A 19,297-nucleotide genomic window follows, 5' to 3' on the forward strand; every position below is an offset into this window, starting at 1 on the left:
TCGAAAATTTGCACTAAATGGCGGCTTTGAACTGGGTGTGCGATGTACCACGTACCGGCAATAGCGGTGACACATCTCAAAGAAAACAGTATCGGAAAAAAAATGTCTTTAGTAATGCAAGTTTTAACTGCAAATAACACGCAACAAATTTCCTATAAGTTTGCGGAGAGGAATAAATTGATTTTAAATCAATTTTAACTTTTTTTTTTTCACTATTTTTAAGTTATTCTTCTACTGCGGAAGATGAACGATTTGCATCATATTCAGTTCAAATGCCACTTTGGGATGGATCTCATTAAATAACTTTCAATAGCGCTTGTCAATAACTGAATTCAGCTTGTAGCCATTGAGCAAATGAAATGATGGTTTTTAAATAAGAAAAGTAGAAACATTTGGGATTTTTAAATTATTTTTCTCTTGTTATGAGAACCTAATTTTTTAACAACCATATTTTCCATAGCATCAAATTTCCGTAGTTTCTATTGCATTAAATTTACGTAGTTTCTTCAACAAAACATACTTATCGAACATGATATAATTTGTTTCCCAATTGAAAATTTGCCACAAAAAATATTGTACAAAGTAACGAATTACATGTGATTATTTATCTTTGCCAACTGTTTTAAACAATAGGTTTCAGTTTTTGCCTCAATATTCGGTTTGTATTAATTATGTCGTGAGTTGCAATTTCATTTTCCTGAATGTAACTTGTGTCATTCGTGCCACTATTTTAGGCAGAGGGAAATGGATAGCTATATCTTCTATGTTTTGCTTTCTTTTTTTTCCCCCTAGAGGGAAAGTCGTGGTCACTTTCACCCTCTGCTTTAAAAATGAGGGACAGAAACCAGTTCTACAATTCACTTTCTCTTAACCAGCGCTTTGCGGCTGAACTTGAACTAGAAGTGTAAAAACAGGAGAAAAGAAACGCGCTGAAACCACGTGTTGTTCGACGTCAAACGCCGGTATCCAATCATATGATCAAGAAACTTAGCTTGTTGAGGCAGCCACCAATCAACTCTTTGCGGCAAAGATGGCGCTCTAGGCGCGATTTATCAACGCTGGATTTTGATAACTGAATGATGGAAGTTAAGATTAAAACAGAAAGAAAACACTTTGCAAATTTGACTGAATTTCGAGCCTGATACCTAAATCTCTCATTTAGAGAAGTGATTTCGGATAGTGAGGTTGGGGTCTTAGATCTTGCGACAACATGGGTGTTACCGTCGATAAAGCGAAAATTGGAGTAACACTTCTTGGTTTGATGGGAGTTGTGCTTCTTGTTATTGGAGTAGTTGCATTATCCGTCCTGCCATCTATTTTTAAATCAAAGCTTGCAGAGGTACTGTACTTTTATTTATTTATTTTTTTTTTTTTACAAAAGATAAATCTTGAAAATACACGTATCATAAATAAGCATATAAAAATTCTGGTGAACTCTTGTAAACTACTTAGCTAATATTATGTTCTTAACGCTTGGAATTGGCCGAATTCAAGGGTTCAAAGGGGGAAATTAAGCCGGATCAAGGTTAAGCTGATTCTTCTTGCAAATATTAGTTTCCTATATTATGGAACAGTGAAGAATTTCATCGCTGGTTGCACTGAAACCATTGGCAAGAAATATTATTTTTAGTTGTAAAACAGGTAGTTGAATCATTTACGGTTTAGTTCAAATGGAAAAATATTTCCAGTGGGAAAGTAATTTTGTTTACTAATAAGTCAGAATCGTATATACTTCAGCTGAAAATGATGTATAAAAAAAAAATAGTATTTTCTGTTATCTTTGATCTTACTTATGTCGACTCTTTCAGATCATTAAGGTTTGGTACACATTTTCAATCTTTGATAACAGCATAGATATTTTGAGCCGGTTTTGCTTTTTAAATACATAACAATAGTTTCGGAAAAGTTAATTTTGCTTCATATTCCTTTATTGTGATGTTCGAAAATAATTTCATCTGAATTGTAGCCTGTTAGTGCTCTAGTTTAACAAGGGTACAAATATTTCACGCCTATATTTCGGTGATTTTATTAACTTTGAGTTACTTTTTCGGAAGAATGTGAGATTAAACTCTTAAATAGGTTCCTAAAATATTTGCCATTAAAAATAACGATTTGTTTCTGCAAATATCCTAGTTTTTCGTTTAAATTATATTATGTTTCCTTTTTTAGTAATGTAATTTTTTAATAGAGTTTACTCCTGCAAGTTAAATTATGGAGAATGCATGTTCATTCACTGCAATATTTTTAGTCAGTAAAAACTTTGAGGCATTACATTTCACACAAAGTTATTAAAACAAAGCATTTTATAATAGTCATGTGCAAGCTAATCATTAAATAAATTAAGTCGTTTTATTCCGTTGCAGTAAACGTTAAGTTTTTGAACTTTCTGTTTTAAAATAGCATAAAAAAGAAAGCGATAACCACATTTTTCGATTTCGTAACTTTTGTTTTTGGAGAAAATAGTATTTCATGATTTTCAAAATTTCTAATGATTGTCTACACGTAAATTGAATTCCTTTTTAATTATGCTGCTAAAAATGTTCTTCCAATCTTGAGGTTTTCGAATTTGTAACTTGTTAGATGTATTAATACGTCCATTTTAATTTCAAACATGCTTTCCACACCTTGCGCAACAACCCAATGAAACAAATTTTAAAGTATAACCGAAACTCTGAAAAATATTAGATATAGATTCGAATTAATTATTTTTCAATTCCCGAAGTGCCCAACCATCGTTATGTTTAAAACTCTACTGATAAAATGGACAGTAATGGTAAGCTTAACTCAATAATCATAAGAATGAAGATATTGCATACGAAACTTGCTTAATTTGAAGATGGATTAGAAAATAGCTGTTATGAGAGAGATTAAAACCTAAACCGATTGCCTATTCCAAGCCTTTAATATAATTGAATGATACGAAGTTAATTTGATACATATGATTTTCTAGATTTTTAGCATGATTAGAATTATGACGAAATAATTTTCCAACTATTTGTGTAAAAATGCAGAACATAAAATACTTTGTTTTCCTGCCGTTTTGCAGAAAACCGATCTGCTTTAAATGAGTTACTAAGTGTTAATACTAATAATCAGTTTAATCCACAAAACTTATTTTTGATTGCTGTTTAACATTCGTAAAGAGTGAATAAAACTGTTGAGAGTAAACCATTTTGATACATCGTATGATCACTAATGATAAAACCATAGGTAATGATAAACATTTTCGGTCATTATACTGCCCAATATCTTTTTCGATTTTCAGTACATTTTAACAACTCATATTTCTTGATAGTTGTGAAAACGCTGACTTCTCTTTTTTCTTGGAATACAATTAAATATTGTAATCCATTGTAATGATTTTATTACTACAGGAAATAGACTAAGTAATTTACGTTTTATGATTCTGAATTATCAATTAAATGGTGATAATGCGAGTCAAAAAAAAAAAAAAAAAATGCTCGCCGATTAAATGCTCCAATTAATTCTATTTTCAATGACTTGGATAAACAATTATTCAATAGATGAAACTTTAAATCACATCAATGCTAGCAATTTCAGGATTACCATCAATTATTCGACATCGTTTGTTCCTAACATAGCAATTCACGTTTTTGTCATTAGGTCATGAACTCAGAAATCTAGAAGTTCCAAAACAAAAATGGATAGAAAACAAACTCGTTGGACTGGAAAACACGACGAAAAGTTTCCGAAGCTTTCTCTAAGGGTCAAAGACTAACATCCCAGAGGGCCTAAAGCAAAGAAGCTTTTCATGAGCGTCTTGATGGCTTAACTCCTTTTGCCAACTTTCACTTAATGAGTTCCATGGTTTTGTCAAGCAAGCGTTTTTATAGAGTTTGCAAATGTTTAGAGACACGTAAAGGCCTCTGTCTGTCAATGTCCGTCTCAAACTCCGGCTCATTGACTTCATAGTATTGTGGAGTATAATTAAAAAATCTTGAAAAAAACTGACGTCGGTTCTAAGAACGGAGTATGACAAGTTCAATGAACTAGTGCTCTTTGGATTGTCGTTCTGACAGTATAACCAAAATTGATCTTGGAAAAAATGACGCATATTTGTATATTGAACTGGAATTTTGTATGAGCATTAATGGAACGCTTTGCGTATTCAGATTTTAAGTAATTATGGGTAGTTGCTTGACTGACAAGATTTAGTAAGTTGCTGCTACACTAATTGGGGAGATGCTTCAGAAGGATAGGATTTTAGGATCAGTTTGATTTACTGCCAGTATTTGTGGAAGATTTATGGATCGCTTAAATTTTTTACAGTGAATAAAATTCGAGGGTTACATTTGTTAAAAATAAAACCAATTTTTCTTGTTCAACTCACGTACGTAAAATTACAAAAGATAAGTACATTACGAAGCTCTAAAATGAAATACGCGAAACATTTGACGTCTAATCGGCTTATTTTACTAAATATTCAGGTTAAGTGTAGACCAAAGATGGGTGTGAAAATTGCAACAAAACTATAATTTGAACCCCCAAAAAAGTCTTATGTTGGGGAAATTCGGCACATTCTTGACTACTATTTGTGACTTAAGATACTTTTTCAAGAAACATAACTTTCTGAAAAAGTGAGGAAAATGGTAGCACTGAAAATTGACCGAAAAGCAAACGCGATAAGTTAAAATTTAAACTGATAAATAGTGAAACTATTTGATATTAACAGATTAGTTGCTTTCATTATTTTGAAGGGAAAGTTTGGGTCCTAAAGTTTACATTAGGATGTATACAATCTAATAAAATATCAGTTCTTGATAGATTTTTTCATGACATATATATATGTATGTATATATATTATAATGTATGTATATATATAATTTTGAACTGTAGAAAAGGCATAAATTGCAGTTATTATTTTTTTATGAAATAGATTTTCAAATAATAAAATTATAAACTTAGTGCAGAAGATTAGAAGGAAGACTTGAATTTTTCCAAAGGCAATACGACCTACTTCATTTTTCAGCCGAAGATAACGGTCTTTTTATTTTCTGTGCTTGATACGAGTGCATTAACAGCAGTTCTCCATTGATAACTTCGACAATCTTGCTCAAATATCGATAACATGAAAATCGGCTTATAGAGAAGTACCAATACTTTGCAATAGCAGAATCTCAAAGCGAGATAAAATTAGTCTCAGACAACCTACATCAGCATCTTTTTCCCTGAGAAGCATTATCGGTCGAGACTTTGTACTGTAGTTTCACAAAAAAGATTTTGTTTGATCAGAGGATTTTAAAACGGCTAAAAAGCAACTTTAAAAATCATTTTTGACAAAACAAACTTTATTTAAAATTCTGTTTAGCTTTGATGTTATCAAAAACTAACTTATTGTGATTTAAAGAGGTTTCTTTAGTGTTAATAAACAATGATTCAATTTAGTTTAAACTATCACTCTGCTATTATTAGAACAGTTTTAAATCAATATTCAAGATTTTGAATAGAGAATTCATTAGTACTTGTAATTTAGAAAGTGAACCTGTTATTCCAAAGAAAATTTCGATCTTATTCCTTTTGCTATAGTCTTAAATTATCTATATTCCACCTGTAAATCTTATAGCAGTATCGGATAAGACAGTCGAAGTTATTGCATAATATTTTAACTCCTAACTGACTTAAAGTTATTTTACCGGAAGAGGTGATTTGATACTAATGTGATAAATTTCGCTGGTTAGCTATTTAATTGCGATTTTCTTTACATGAGTTTTTAGATGTTTTTCGAGTGCACACGTTTATAAACTTACTCGTCATTGAAATGGTTTTCAACTGAATTCAAACGATTTCTCAAAGTTGTGGCTCTTTAAACTAGAAAAGAACAAAATGCATTACTCACGTACCACATTTTATACATAAATCAATTCAAATTCAGCTATTAATTCAAATAAGTAAGTGGAACTTAGTAAACGAGAATTCAGCTTTTGCTAGATTTTTTTTCAAACCAACCGTCTTGCTCATATTTCCCTGCGACTTAAGCTTCTGGCGTATGTACTTAGAAACGACAATGTTTCAAGTATGCTAATGCAGCATCGCAAGTTAAACAAAATGCTGTAGATACTCAATTAGTTTCCCTTAACCATTTAATGTCCTTATGTTTTAATACATCTATGTAAGCCGTATGAGTCATTCCATTTCAAATCAGGCAGACAGCTATGAAAAGTGTCATATGACCATCACAGATTTTTTGAAAAAAATTCATTAGTTACAACTAAGGGACATATGAAATATCCCAAAAGGATTTTGCAAAAAAAAAATATTTTTTTTTCAGTTACAGCCCACTAAAATTCATAAAATCGGCCATTTTAGGAAATCAACAGCAAAATACTCGATTTGAAATGTACTCTATTTCATATGTATAACCTATTTGAATAATTCTTTTTTCGAAAAATAAAGAACCATATATAATCTAGACATAGTTTTTGAAAATTTCGTTTGGTTTTTTGATAAAGAAAAATTATTTTAGAGGCGAAAAAACTGCATTTTTACCGACTTTTTTCTCCATGAAATTGTTTTTTTACTAAACGAAGATGGCAGTGTAAAGCCTTTATGTGAGTTTCATAGCATATTTTATTATAATTCTTGGATCCATACCGCCTTGGAAATGAAATTGAAATTTTGAAAATTTACAAAAATCAACTATTTTTGAAGTAAGATTACTCAAAAAAACCATTTTTCAAAATTCTAAAAATTGGCTCATTTGAACCCCCTTTTAATGCTTAACAAAAGGATATACACCGCATCCCTTATTTCTTCCCAGAAAATCTTCTATGATTTTTTGAAAGTGATCTTATCGACCATGGCATGCATGTAAAATGAAAATGTCTAATAATTTCATTCACTGAAATTCAGATCATATTAATATCTAATAGCAACAATAATGGTGTACTTTATCAGTAACAGCTGAAATCTTTCCATTTTTCTTGTTTCAATATTAGTTTATTTCGGTTCCAAAGCTATGCATTCACCATTTCTTACATATGCCGCAACGAATCAATTTTTTTTCTCTTTCAACAACAACGTGCAGCTCAATTACATGACGGGAATCCATCCAAGCTCAAAGGGAAAAGCAGTACCATGCATTTAAAACGATTTACTATTTTTATTTCGTTCTTTGGTTGTCATTGGTGACTGTTGTCCCAGAATTTTTGGATCCTACCTCGTATGATTACTTTTATACATAAGTATAGGTACACTAAATTCAAAACGCAAAACTCACCTATAGTTTAAGAATTTAAAAAACTCACCTGTTTTATGAGAGAAGTAATCGAAGATGGTTATAAGAGGTAACCAAACAGATCTCACCAAAAGTAGCTATTATAGCCAGGGATCCAATTTCTAACAAAAGAAGTGCAGGAGCCCCATAGTCTTCAGAACTTATTTTAATACTTAAGTGGCGTGAATTCGGTCAAAAATACAAAATTTGAGTGAAATAAGCAAGCAAGGAAGTATGGAAGCTCAACTCATATCACAATTAAGTCCTGATCAGCAGAAAAATATTTATATAATGAAGTCAGATGGTCACAAAAGGCTCTTTTATAATTACGCACAGTCATACAAAATGGCGAATACACTGGGTCATCAAAAGCGGTTTGTTACACGTATATTATTAAAAGTCGGTAAGATTTTAGTTGTTGCTGATAAAATACACCATTATTGTAGCTATTGGGCATTGATATAAACAGAAATTCAGTGAATAATATTATTAGACATTTTCATTTTACATGCATGCCATAGTCGATAAGGTCACTTTCAAAAAATCACAACGTTTTCTGGGAAAAAATACGGTATACTGTGCAGATTTACTTGTTAAGCATTAAAAGGGGTTCAAATGAGCCAATTTTTAAAAACTGCGTTTTTTGAGTAATCTCACTTCAAAAATCGTTGATTTTTGTAAATTTTCAAAAATTTAAATTTTATTTCCAAGGCGGTATGGATCTAAGGATTATAATAAAATATGTTATGAAACTATCATATAAAGGCTTTAAACTGCCATCTTCGTTTAGTAAAAAAACTTTTTTCATGAAGAAAAAAAAATCATAAAATCGGTAAAAATGCAGTTTTTTTCGCCTCAAAAATAGGTTTTTTGATTTCCAAAAAAAAATTAATTAAATTTTCAAAAACTATTTCCAGATGCAAAATGGGTCCTTATTTATTTTTAGAAAAAATTATTCAAATAGGTTAAATACTTTTGAAATACTGTCCATTTCAAATCGAGTGTTTTGCTGGTTTTTTCCAAAATTGCCGATTATGTGCAGAATTTTAGTGGTCTGTAACTGAAGAAAAAAAGATTTTCTTGCAAAATCCTTTTGGGATATTTCATATGTCCTTCAGTTGTAGCTACTGAAATTTTTTGAAAAAAAAATCGGTGATGGTCATGTGACAGGCCCTGCCTGATCTAAGATGGAATGGCTCGTATGTTTAAAGCTATAGTATGATTTAAACATACTATAGTACTATATATATATATATATATACATATATATAAAGTATGTTCCTAGACTATAATGTGCTTTCAATTGAGCTTCGCGTTTAAACAATCGATGGTCAGATAATCTTCATTAAAATATTAAGGGTGTAACGCAAGTCGTATGCTGCAGGCACTTCTTTTACCGCTAGTATCTGAGATATTTTATTAACCACATATCCCATTATATCGGTCAATCATACCTAATATTTGTATTGCAGTGTATTTAAAGCTATGCATTTGTTTTAAAATTTATTTTTTTTTTTTTTTTGCCACGTTAATCAACGGTTACTGACACTCCGTTTTCCGTTCAGGCCACGTCAGTCATATGACTGGTGACTGTAAAGGAACTTTTTGTTTGATTTCGTGAGTCTCATTGGTGATTGAGAGCATAAAATACGATATGGAACAGAAACAATACATTGTCAGTAATTTAAGATCGCATCATTAATATACTTAAGTTATTTGCCAAATTTTGGATTTTTTTTAATACAGAAAAACGGTTGTCTTTTAATACCTTTTACATTGCATGCATGGTCTGATTAGGGATTCCTCATAAACGCAAGTGGCGTTTAACTTGTCAATAACATATACTGATATAGTAACATTTATTGTTCCTTTCTTGAGCAAACCGCGCTGAAAATTGTTGGATTTCAGAATGTGTTTTTTTCCTACTCGCTAAAGTTTTAATTATTCCGCATTCTTGAAAATATTCTAATTTTTTGTGTTCTTTTCCATACACGAAGAGTTTACAAACAATTCCGCTAATCAGTAAAACCGAAAGAGCAACGGAATGCGAAATGTTTACATACATTCCGTCGTTCTTTCGCTTTATGTATTAAATCTCAAGGCAAATAGCTTTTGGCCTGAAATGAAAGTAACGGATCTATACTTCCTAGTAGGAAAGGACAGTTATTTGAAGACGGCTTCAATTAATCACAAAAGAGTCTGAGCACGTTTTTGAAAAGAAGTGGCAGTGAGTAAAACTTCATAGTAAAGAAAAGGTTATCAAGCTTTTTCTTTTAATGAACATGTTTTTCTTCAGCATGTTATCTATCAGTACCTTCTTTCAAATTGAAAACAAATATCTACATATTCAGTTTAGATGCAATTTTCTTTCTTAGCTTCTACTGGAGGTCTCTTACAGTTTCATTAAAGTCGGAAAACTTAAACTAGATTTTACCCTGGCAATAAAACTAAAAATTTCTTCCACGTAGGGTAAGAGCTCCAGTAGTCGACCATTTGAGAGAACGATTGCTGTTTTTTGTTAACCTATAAATTTCAGCAATTAACAAAACAAGAAAAACATTGTAAGACTTTAGACTATATCTTTCTGATAATGATTCACTAAATTGTTTCAGAAATAAAAATTTTTATTTGAAAAACTAACCTTTTGTTAATACGAAAAAATGCTATCCACTAGTCGGCCATAGAAATCCAGTGCTCAGCCATGTTTGAGCCCAGTAGTCGACCGTTTCATTTTCAATACTCTTATGGTGTATTAAAGAATAAATTTAAACAAAATTGAATGTTAAACTTACAGCACAGTTTTGTACTTACGAAATTGATTGTTAAAATAATTACAAAATAATTCTGCATTCTTGATGACTTCGTAACATCTTATGTTTATATTATTTTTTCAATTTGCAACAAGTTTGGATATGCATCACATTATCTTCTACATCACTTACTTAGTAGTATCATATTCTGCAAAAATAGAAATTACGGAATGGAAAAAGACCCGGGTTTTTTGGGAAAAAACTTTGAAAAAATGAGAACGTGGATTCTCTCCCCCCCCCCCCCTCCTGATGCAAAAAGTTTGTCTTAACTGTGTATGCTAAGATAAGGACTGAATAAAAGAGTTGATAGAATTCGTGATAGATCAAGAGTGAATTAATGATCGATGTGATTGACACTTGACTGGTCCATGTTCATTAGAACGAAATTTGAATATATGGAAAATAAAATTAAAATTGTAGTTTTGGAAACAATTTCACCTCAAAACAGAACAAGTAAAAATCCGTTCGAAAATCACTTAAAAGATTGGCAATCGTTGGCGCATCTAAAACAAAATTTATCATAAAAAAGGTACTTTTGTTGCGAACGAACTGGAGTAAGACTAATTATGTTGGCAGGTGTGTGTTTTCATAGTTTTTTTGTGCGGGGGGGGGGGGGTGCAAAGGGTATGAATTCAATGCACTTCAGAGTAAATAAGAATCAAATTACAAGCAAAATTGCATATTTAAATTATGTTTTGAAAATACAGAGGGTCAATGCCCCCCCCCCCTTCTCCTGATTACCCAGATAACGGATCTGTATGTGGGTAAATTGAAATTGAGAAATGGGGAATGTCATGAAGATAATCTTACAGCTTTTAACAAGAACATTGGTAAACAATGAATAAACTAAAATGGAGCGACTAACAACGTAATTCAACTTTGAAACCATGTTATTATAAAACAAATTAAACATACATTTAACAAGAAGTAAATTTTGATTTCCTTGTGAAGAAAACTCAATGAATTAAATATTTGGTTGAAAGCAGTTATAAAAAAGTGGCACCAACATTTGGAATAATTAGTCTGAATAGAATACAGGTTTCTTGAAACTTCGGTGACGAAAATAGTTTAGCAAAATGAACAATAAGTAGAGCTAACGTAACTATTGAAGTATTACATCTTAATTTCTTACAATGGGAAAGTTTATTGCCGATTAATTCCTAATTGCAATCAGATCATTTGTTTTATCAATTCTTTTGAAGAATAGATAAAACAGATGATCTTTCTTTTGAAGAAATAACGTTAGAAAGGAAATTTTTACTCAAAACAGATAAATGGCCAGCTGTGTTAATACTTTATTTCAATTATTATTTGATGAAAATTAGAAAATCCATATTAAGTACACAGTTGACCAATGTGTAGATCAATCAAACAGTAGTATAGAACCTGTTGTCAATCTGTCATGGCCGACTATTGGAAATACATAAGAATTCAATATCCAGAGGTCAGCCCCGCTCTAAAAATAATGGAGTCGAAGAAAGAGTTTAATTGAAACGTTGTGCTATGCAATCCATTAAAACAAAAGCAAATTTTACAGCACAACGAAAAAATGAAGGACACATAACCTTTAAAAATGATGTCTTCTTAATAAAAAATAAGACAAATCGAAAATTAGGATAATGGGCATAATATTTAAAATAAAATGACTCATTACTATTTAATAAAAAGTAGTTATAACTTTATTGTTTTTGGATGATAATTGGGGACAGATAAAGGAATGTGGGTATGCATCATACCCGATTTTGAGCTACACATTCTATTTATAAGAAGTTTTATGTCTTTGTGACCGACTACTGGAGACTGGCTGAATACTGGAGCGCTTACCCTATTTCGCTAAACTTTGAATTTAGTAGTAGAGCTGTAACACTTTGACTGTCACGGCCATGATATACAATATATTTCCAAAAGTATTGGGACACTTTCAAAAATTCATTTTTACGGATGTCTCAAGAAATAAGACCAATTGCTCCGTAATTTTTTTTCACATAAGAAGTATACTCCAGCTGCTATTTTCCCATAAAAATTAAGTGTACTATTCATTTAGGGGACGAAAAACAAGTTGAGGAAACAGAAAAGGGTTTTTGATCATTTTTCATTGTAGCTGGGAATAAGCTATAAATTTCAGAAATAAGTTAAAAACCTATCTAGAATTTTTATATTTTCGTGAAAGTATCTCTTATACCCACGGAGATAGAGGCATTTCTTTCAAAAATGCAATTTTTTTTTTTTAATTTTTTTTTTATTTTTTTATTTTTTTTATTTTTTTAAGGTTTTCGGCTCATATCATGCAGTTTTCCATCAAACGTTACTAAACTTACAGAATATTTGCCAGCATATTAGAAAAACATAATAATTAAATTTGAAGTTAAAATATTAAATTTAATGATATATGAACGTTTCAAGGAATTTTCCCCTGCGCTTGAGCGAAATATAGCAATTTATGACCATCATAATCGGAAGCCCAGTTATATCCTACATCTCATAAAAAAATTCCACCTTGATATCTTTAAAACCTAAAGTTATCAGCAATCGCTGATAACTTTTTAAATTTTAAAGATATTGAGGTGGACTTTTTTTTTTAATGAGTTGTGGGATATATCTGAGCTTTGGATTATAAACGTTATAAATTGCTATCTATCGCGCATGCGCAGTGAAAAATGAATTGCTTAAACGTTCATATTTCATTAAATTTTCAATATTTAAACTTCAAATTTTATGTTTCTCTAATACGTTGTCAAATATTCTAAAAGTTTAGTAACGTTTGACAAAAAACTCTGCGTGATATGAGCCGAAAACCTTCAAAAAAATTTTACATTTTTGAAAGAAATGCTTATATCTCCGTGGGTATAATACTTTCACGAAACTATAAAAACTTCTGATAGTTTCTAACTGATTTCTGAAATTTAAGCTTATTCCCAGCTATTTACATTGAAAAATGATCAAAAACCTTTTTTGTTTTCCTCAATTTGTTGCTGTACACCTAAATAAATAGCAGACTTAATTGTTGTTGGAAAATGACAGCTAGAGTATACTTCTTATGTGAAAAAAATTACAGAGCAATTGGTCTTATTTCTCGAAATCCGTAAAAATGCGAATTTTTGAAAGTGTCCCAATATTTTTGGGTTATATAGTGTATTTCCGTTTCGACTCTGTCTCAATGGTTGCCCTGTGGTGAACATCTGTAATTTAGGCTTGGAAATCAGTGTTGATGAGAGATTTTTTCGAATTCTTTTGCAAAGCTATTGTACTTCATAATTTTATAACTTTAACGAATTTTGCTCAAGCAAGATTCCCCTTTCCGTGAACTAATAATTTTTGTTCAACATTTTCGAAATTTTCCTGAAAATATTGTACATGTTTTTAGTTGTAAAAAGTTGACATTCATTTCCCTTATTCATTTTTAAGCATATCTCATATTAATTTTACATCTTCATTCGTAATAATTTTTCAGTATGCTATTTCAAGTTATATTTTAATGAAAAGTTTACCAATAATAAAGATAAAGAATACATTTATACATCTGGAACGTAAGCAACCTTTTGTTTTGCAGGTGTTTTACCAAACACATTCATGAGAAAGCTTATATGTTCAGTCAAGATTTATTTTGTTCGTATATTCTAGGGAATGTTGTCACAGTAGAAATTAAAACGCATGTATTTAATGAAGAAAAAAATGTGTGCATTACATGATTTTCTTTTACTAATTAATCAAATAACCAATGTATTTTTAGTGAACAGGTAGTGTTTAGTTAAAAGAACAGATGCATGTACTCATGCGCAAGAGACATGTACTCACTCATATACGCCCAAAGAACCTTTTCCTCTCTAAGTACAGTGAAAACTTATTTAAGGAGTTCAAAAAGAAGAAAATAGTCTGAATAGCCTGGCTTTAACGAGCATTCATAGGGACATTTGAATGTTGATTATTTTATCGACAGGTCTCAAAATCTGAAGGAAAGTGCCGTATTCTTTAATAAGAAATAATGCTCGTTATAACTACACACAAAAATCAAATATTACAGATACATCACTCAGTTGTCAGTTATACAATAATTTTCTAAAACTAACATTTCACAATTCAGTTAACTTAAGAGGTATTAACTAGTCATAAATGTCAGGTAATGATCTTAAGCCTGAATCAAAGATTCAGACTGGATCCCTGTTTTAAAACAAAACTGCTATTACGTGGATTAAGATGTATTTCAGTTGAAGTATGTATCCATCAACAAATATTACCACGATTTTAATTGCAGTGATTACTTTTAATACAACTTGGCTATTTTTATTTTCTATAAATTGAATATTCTAAGTGAATATATCATTCCTTCAAATCATACATCATTAAGCAAAATGACTATTTAAGCATTTTCTAACGGTTTACATTTCATTGTTATTTGTTCAAACCTTCAATTGCAGCATTCAGTTTCCATTTCTCTTACCGCAGTAGTTTTGGTATAAAAACATCATTAACAATTTCACTCTTATTTAACTTTCACTTGCACGTGTATTATCTCCTGTTTATATTTTTTGTTGTAAATCATTACACTAGTTTAAGGTCGTCCGTGGTCAAAATCTATTAAAGCCGATACATCCTAAACCTGTTTAGAAGTTAAAGTAAAAGGTCAAGTTCTTTGTTTGCCCTACTTGCATACTGATCTTTGATTGCAACCTAATGAACTGTTTAACCAAAAAATGATTCTTTCTCAGAATGGAAAGAATGGTTGCCGTAATGACCTGTAACGGTGAATTTTGATTATCTTCTCCATTATATTACATTATAATAGCAGCAAACTCTCTCTAGTTATGGTAAATAATTCTGATATTCAAAAATATCTCAATGTGTTCAAAGAAATAAGCAACTCGGTGAAACGTTTTTTAACAACACATTAAAAAGATTGGTTACTTCAGGGTCAGTATTGTTAGGCACTTTTCGTCATTCTAAGTTAAACCACGGTGACAATATTGTTATTAACTTCAGAATATTTTTCTTTGCTTCAATCTTTTTAGTTGGTTTCAGAACTTGGATGTCATAAAAGAAGCGAGATTTAGCTCTGAACCAGAAATCTGTCAAAAGTTTTTGCTTTCAATGAAAGACTATTCTAATAAGAATGCTATGATATCTTCGTTCATAATTAAAATTGCAAGTGGCTAAGACTTGTTCGTAGTGATAACCAAATTTTGCTAGTGCAAATTTTATTTTTAGTTTATGTTACTGTAAGATATATTCTGATCTTTCTGTTATTAAACTTTTATTTTGCATATGTGTTTACGTACTTAAAGTAGGGGAGTGTAGGGCAAAATGAAATGGTTAAGATGACGATGAGTTTTTTCAAAATGAACAAATCGGAAATTTGTTTCGAAAATTGCACTACACAAAGAAATAACATTGTATTTTACAATAAAACTAGCATTGAAACAGTATTTTTTATTTTTGGCTATCAATTTGAGTCTTCAAATTTTTCACTTCATTTTTTTTCATGGGGAAAAGTGAAAAATAAAATATTTTTCTAATGAAATATTTTTTATTCGATTGTAAAACTTATTTTTGATCAAAAGAATCGGTAAATTAAAGGTTGAATAAATAAATGAATAATTAAATGAATAAATCAATTAATATATGAAGAAAAAAAATGAATAAGAAAAAGAGTAAATGAATGAATAAGTGTATAGCTGAATGAAGGAACATAAATGAATGAATTAATAAATGAAAACGAAAGTGATTTATAGTAAATGATTGAGTAAATGAAACAAACTATTTCACTTTTCCCCATCCTTTTTGCCCCGCATGTTCTTGACTAAGTCTACAATTTATTTAAAACACAAATAAGCTTAATATTAAATAAGTAATACTGCATTGAATATTAAGAGACCTCAATTAATATTTAAATGTTAATAAGAACTTTATCATTTTATATTAACGAAAATAATTTTTGACTTACAAAATATTACAATGAGTCACTTTTTTAAAATTGCCTATATTACCAAATGCTTTAATCTTCGGCGGTATTTTTTCCTGACTGGAATATACATATGGTACTACATAGTTAAAATAATACTAGATAGGTGGAGCTAAAAGCATAGTAAATATTTCACCATGTCACTTTGCCCCGCTAGTTCACTTTGCCCCATGTTCCCCTACTACTTCAATTTTAATGGTATTTTGTTATGCTTATATTTGATGTCTAGTGTTTTGTTCGTGCCTATAGTAAATACATAACATGCTACATACCACGCGCATTTATGCGGAATTCCCAATCGGGCCACACGTGCAGTGCGAAAGGTATTTAAAGACAAGCGCTTTTCTGTTTAAAATATTCCTATAAAATCCATTAAAATTTCGATGGACAGCATTAAACAATATAAATGATACAATTCTGAATTGTTAACAATCTAGTTTTCAAGCTTCATTTTAAATTTTGTGCTCTTAGTCACCGGCGAAACCTGCGGTTTGAACGGAAGTTCGTAAGTCGCCTATGAATGGAAAGCTTTTTGTATCAATCACCGGTGACTGACGTGGTACCTTAGCATGTTAAAAACAACTTTAAGACTGTCTAGTTCTTTTCATAACAGACGTAACGCAAATGGAACTTTTAGCACTAAATATAAATTTAGCGAAATAATTTTTCTTAATTTTCATTTTTTTTCGGAATCGTGAAACGAACTTATAAAATTATTTAGTGATTATTTGGCAGACAGAAGGCTGTATTCATGCCCAAATTCTTCCCTACATGGAGTAGACCGACCAGTGAATGGATACTTAAGCGAGTTTTGGTTTTCAAAAATCTATTGCATCGTTAAAAATTGTAGTATTTGCCACATGACATTAAATCGCATTAAATGATGTGCGTAGTTATATTAAAAAAATGTGGGAATTCGTATGGTTCAGAATAAAGACTTTTTGGGGGGTTGAAATGAAAAAAAAGTTCTCCGACTCAATGAATGAATAGCCCAGCCAGTGGACAAACGCAACATTTTCTAGTCGTTTTCCCCCTGGAAATGTGTAGACGGGAATTACTACTGCGAATTCATCTCAAAAAAGTTTTAAAACCTTATTTTTTTTCAAAAAAATATGAGGTGTTCGTTCACTGGTCGGTCTACTATAATATAATAATTCGAATCAAAAAGGTATTTAAAATACTCATCCTTTGACTTAGCAGGATAAGTTATTTTGAATACAGATAGCTTAATAAATCTTTTGTTTGAGCAAATGTGCGGAAATCTTTGATGTAATGATTAGTTATGGGCATGCTTGTTTTTTTTTTAATTTGGGCTACAAATGTAGAAGTTCTAGTACATGGAAGAAACTAAATCTAACGATTTAGAACTAAGAAATTGCTTTTTTTATAGCTGGGATATTTTCATTAATTTGCAATTGTGATTATATAGATTTTTTGAAATCTATGCTTTAAATAGTTATGATCCCATTCGCTTAGTTATGGTTATAACTAAAAATAGGAAGGTCATGCTAGCTGAAATCATTTGTTTTTAGGAAATGCACAAAATGAATTCAGCAACATTTAAACACTCACTTTGAACTTGATTTCAGTGTGAAAAAAATATCTTGATTTATCAATTCGAGCAAAATTAAAAAATGGATAACAGACATCGCTTTTGAAAAGTACGCCTGAACAACAAGGAAAATCAAGAAATAAATTAAATAGAACTATACTACTGCCGCATCTTTTATTTATCTTGGCGAAATTTAGCTTATGCTTTATCATCAGTCTTTTAGTTTTGAGTAAGAATGGCCAAAAACTTGAATGTGGTCGCATGTGTTTATAACTAACACTTTTTTTTTTAAATTGACTAGTGACGTGAACTTTAGTTTGAAAGGATCTAAAATATCTTAATGGCCAAAACATACCTATATGATAGAAAAAAAAGACAAGGAATGAGTACGTGCCAATAAAACTGCGATCTGATTATAAAAAAAAGGAAATGTTAACGCGGCACTATAAACCGCCCTTGAGAAAGAAATCCTTCGAAAACTTAAATGCGATGAAAATTCACTATAGGGGACCCAGAAGCATTAAAATGATAAATCACAACTTATGCTTGTAAAAAATGTGGTGAGAGAGAACTTGAAAGATGCTATTTTTAAAATATGCCAATGGTGCTCCTGGAATATCGAGTATACACTTGATATTGACTATATGAGATAAACCTGCCCTCCTGCCCATTACTGGTTGGCTGTCCATAACTAGTCTCTGTCCACCCTAATCGCTTGGAATTTTACATAGTTCCAAAAGTTTTTTGGAAAACTTTGTGCAGTTGGGGAGTGGCTTTGTGTTGAGTTTGTCTTTGTGTTAAATTATTTGCTGCTTGTATCTAAATTTTGTCGTAATTCTATGAGCGAGAAAATGCTACTTAAGTTAGCAATAATGTTTCGTATTTGTAGTTTAAAACCACGATGCAAGAAGGGGAAAGCTCTGCATTTCAAAATTTAAGTTTTAAAATTCATTTTCAAAGGTTTTCTTTATAGGGTTTAAGGGTTCTCTTTATTTTCGTGGCACGCTTTACATGGTTTAAAGGTTTTTTTTATTCTTACTATTACCGTGAAACCCCTCCTAACGGACCCCCCACAAATGCGGACACCCCTCTTATTTGGACAATTTTTAATTCCTCGATTTCAATGCAAATAACATTATTAAACCCCTGTCCTGCGGACACCTCTCGGTTGCGGACAAAATTTTTTGTCCCGTTAGTGTCCGCATTAGAGGAGGTTTACTGTACTTATATCTTTGAAATTTTAGTTTTGGTTCTTATATCCTTTTGCTTCTCACTGCCTCAATTCATTTTTAAAGGTCTTTTATGTTTCATTTTGCTTGTGTTTGGCTCCATGAAATAAATTTCAATAATATTTTATTAAAATACGCTACCAAAGTGTAATTTACTATTTACTAAAGTTGTTCTGTTCTTGTTCCAAATACAATAATAATGCAAATACATGTTGGGTTTTCAATAAAAACCTAAACTTATATATATATAAAATTTAGTTATTAAAAACTGTATAAAATTTGGTTCTAATCGGAAAAAATGAAAGTTTTGAGATGAAAAATTAAGTTTTTTGAATTAATACACTGAGTAATTGAGAAGCTATTTAGTTCTCCTGAATCGTAGCGAGTTACTGCTCTATTCCTACAATATCTTATAGAATATCGGTTGGAGGTGTATCATTCTTGTATAGAATAAATGTTGTTATTCATGTAAATATTTAAAACACAAAACCGGCGAAAAGTGGAGGTGTCCCCCTT

At 30.9% G+C, this 19,297-nt stretch overlaps 1 protein-coding gene across 1 annotated transcript in view; it reads left to right on the plus strand.

The window, feature by feature from the left end:
* Positions 1 to 1,137: 1,137 nt before the first annotated feature.
* LOC129231331 (lysosome membrane protein 2-like) overlaps positions 1,138 to 19,297 on the plus strand; it is a 114,740-nt gene continuing 96,580 nt past the window's right edge. Inside the window, exon 1 of the mRNA XM_054865617.1 lies at positions 1,138 to 1,339. Within this exon, the coding sequence (XP_054721592.1) occupies positions 1,211 to 1,339 (129 nt within the window). The 5' untranslated portion in view covers positions 1,138 to 1,210. The remainder of the gene's footprint in view (positions 1,340 to 19,297) is intronic.

Source organism: Uloborus diversus, chromosome 10, assembly GCF_026930045.1.
Source record: "Uloborus diversus isolate 005 chromosome 10, Udiv.v.3.1, whole genome shotgun sequence".
NCBI classification, from domain to species: Eukaryota; Metazoa; Arthropoda; class Arachnida; order Araneae; family Uloboridae; genus Uloborus; species Uloborus diversus.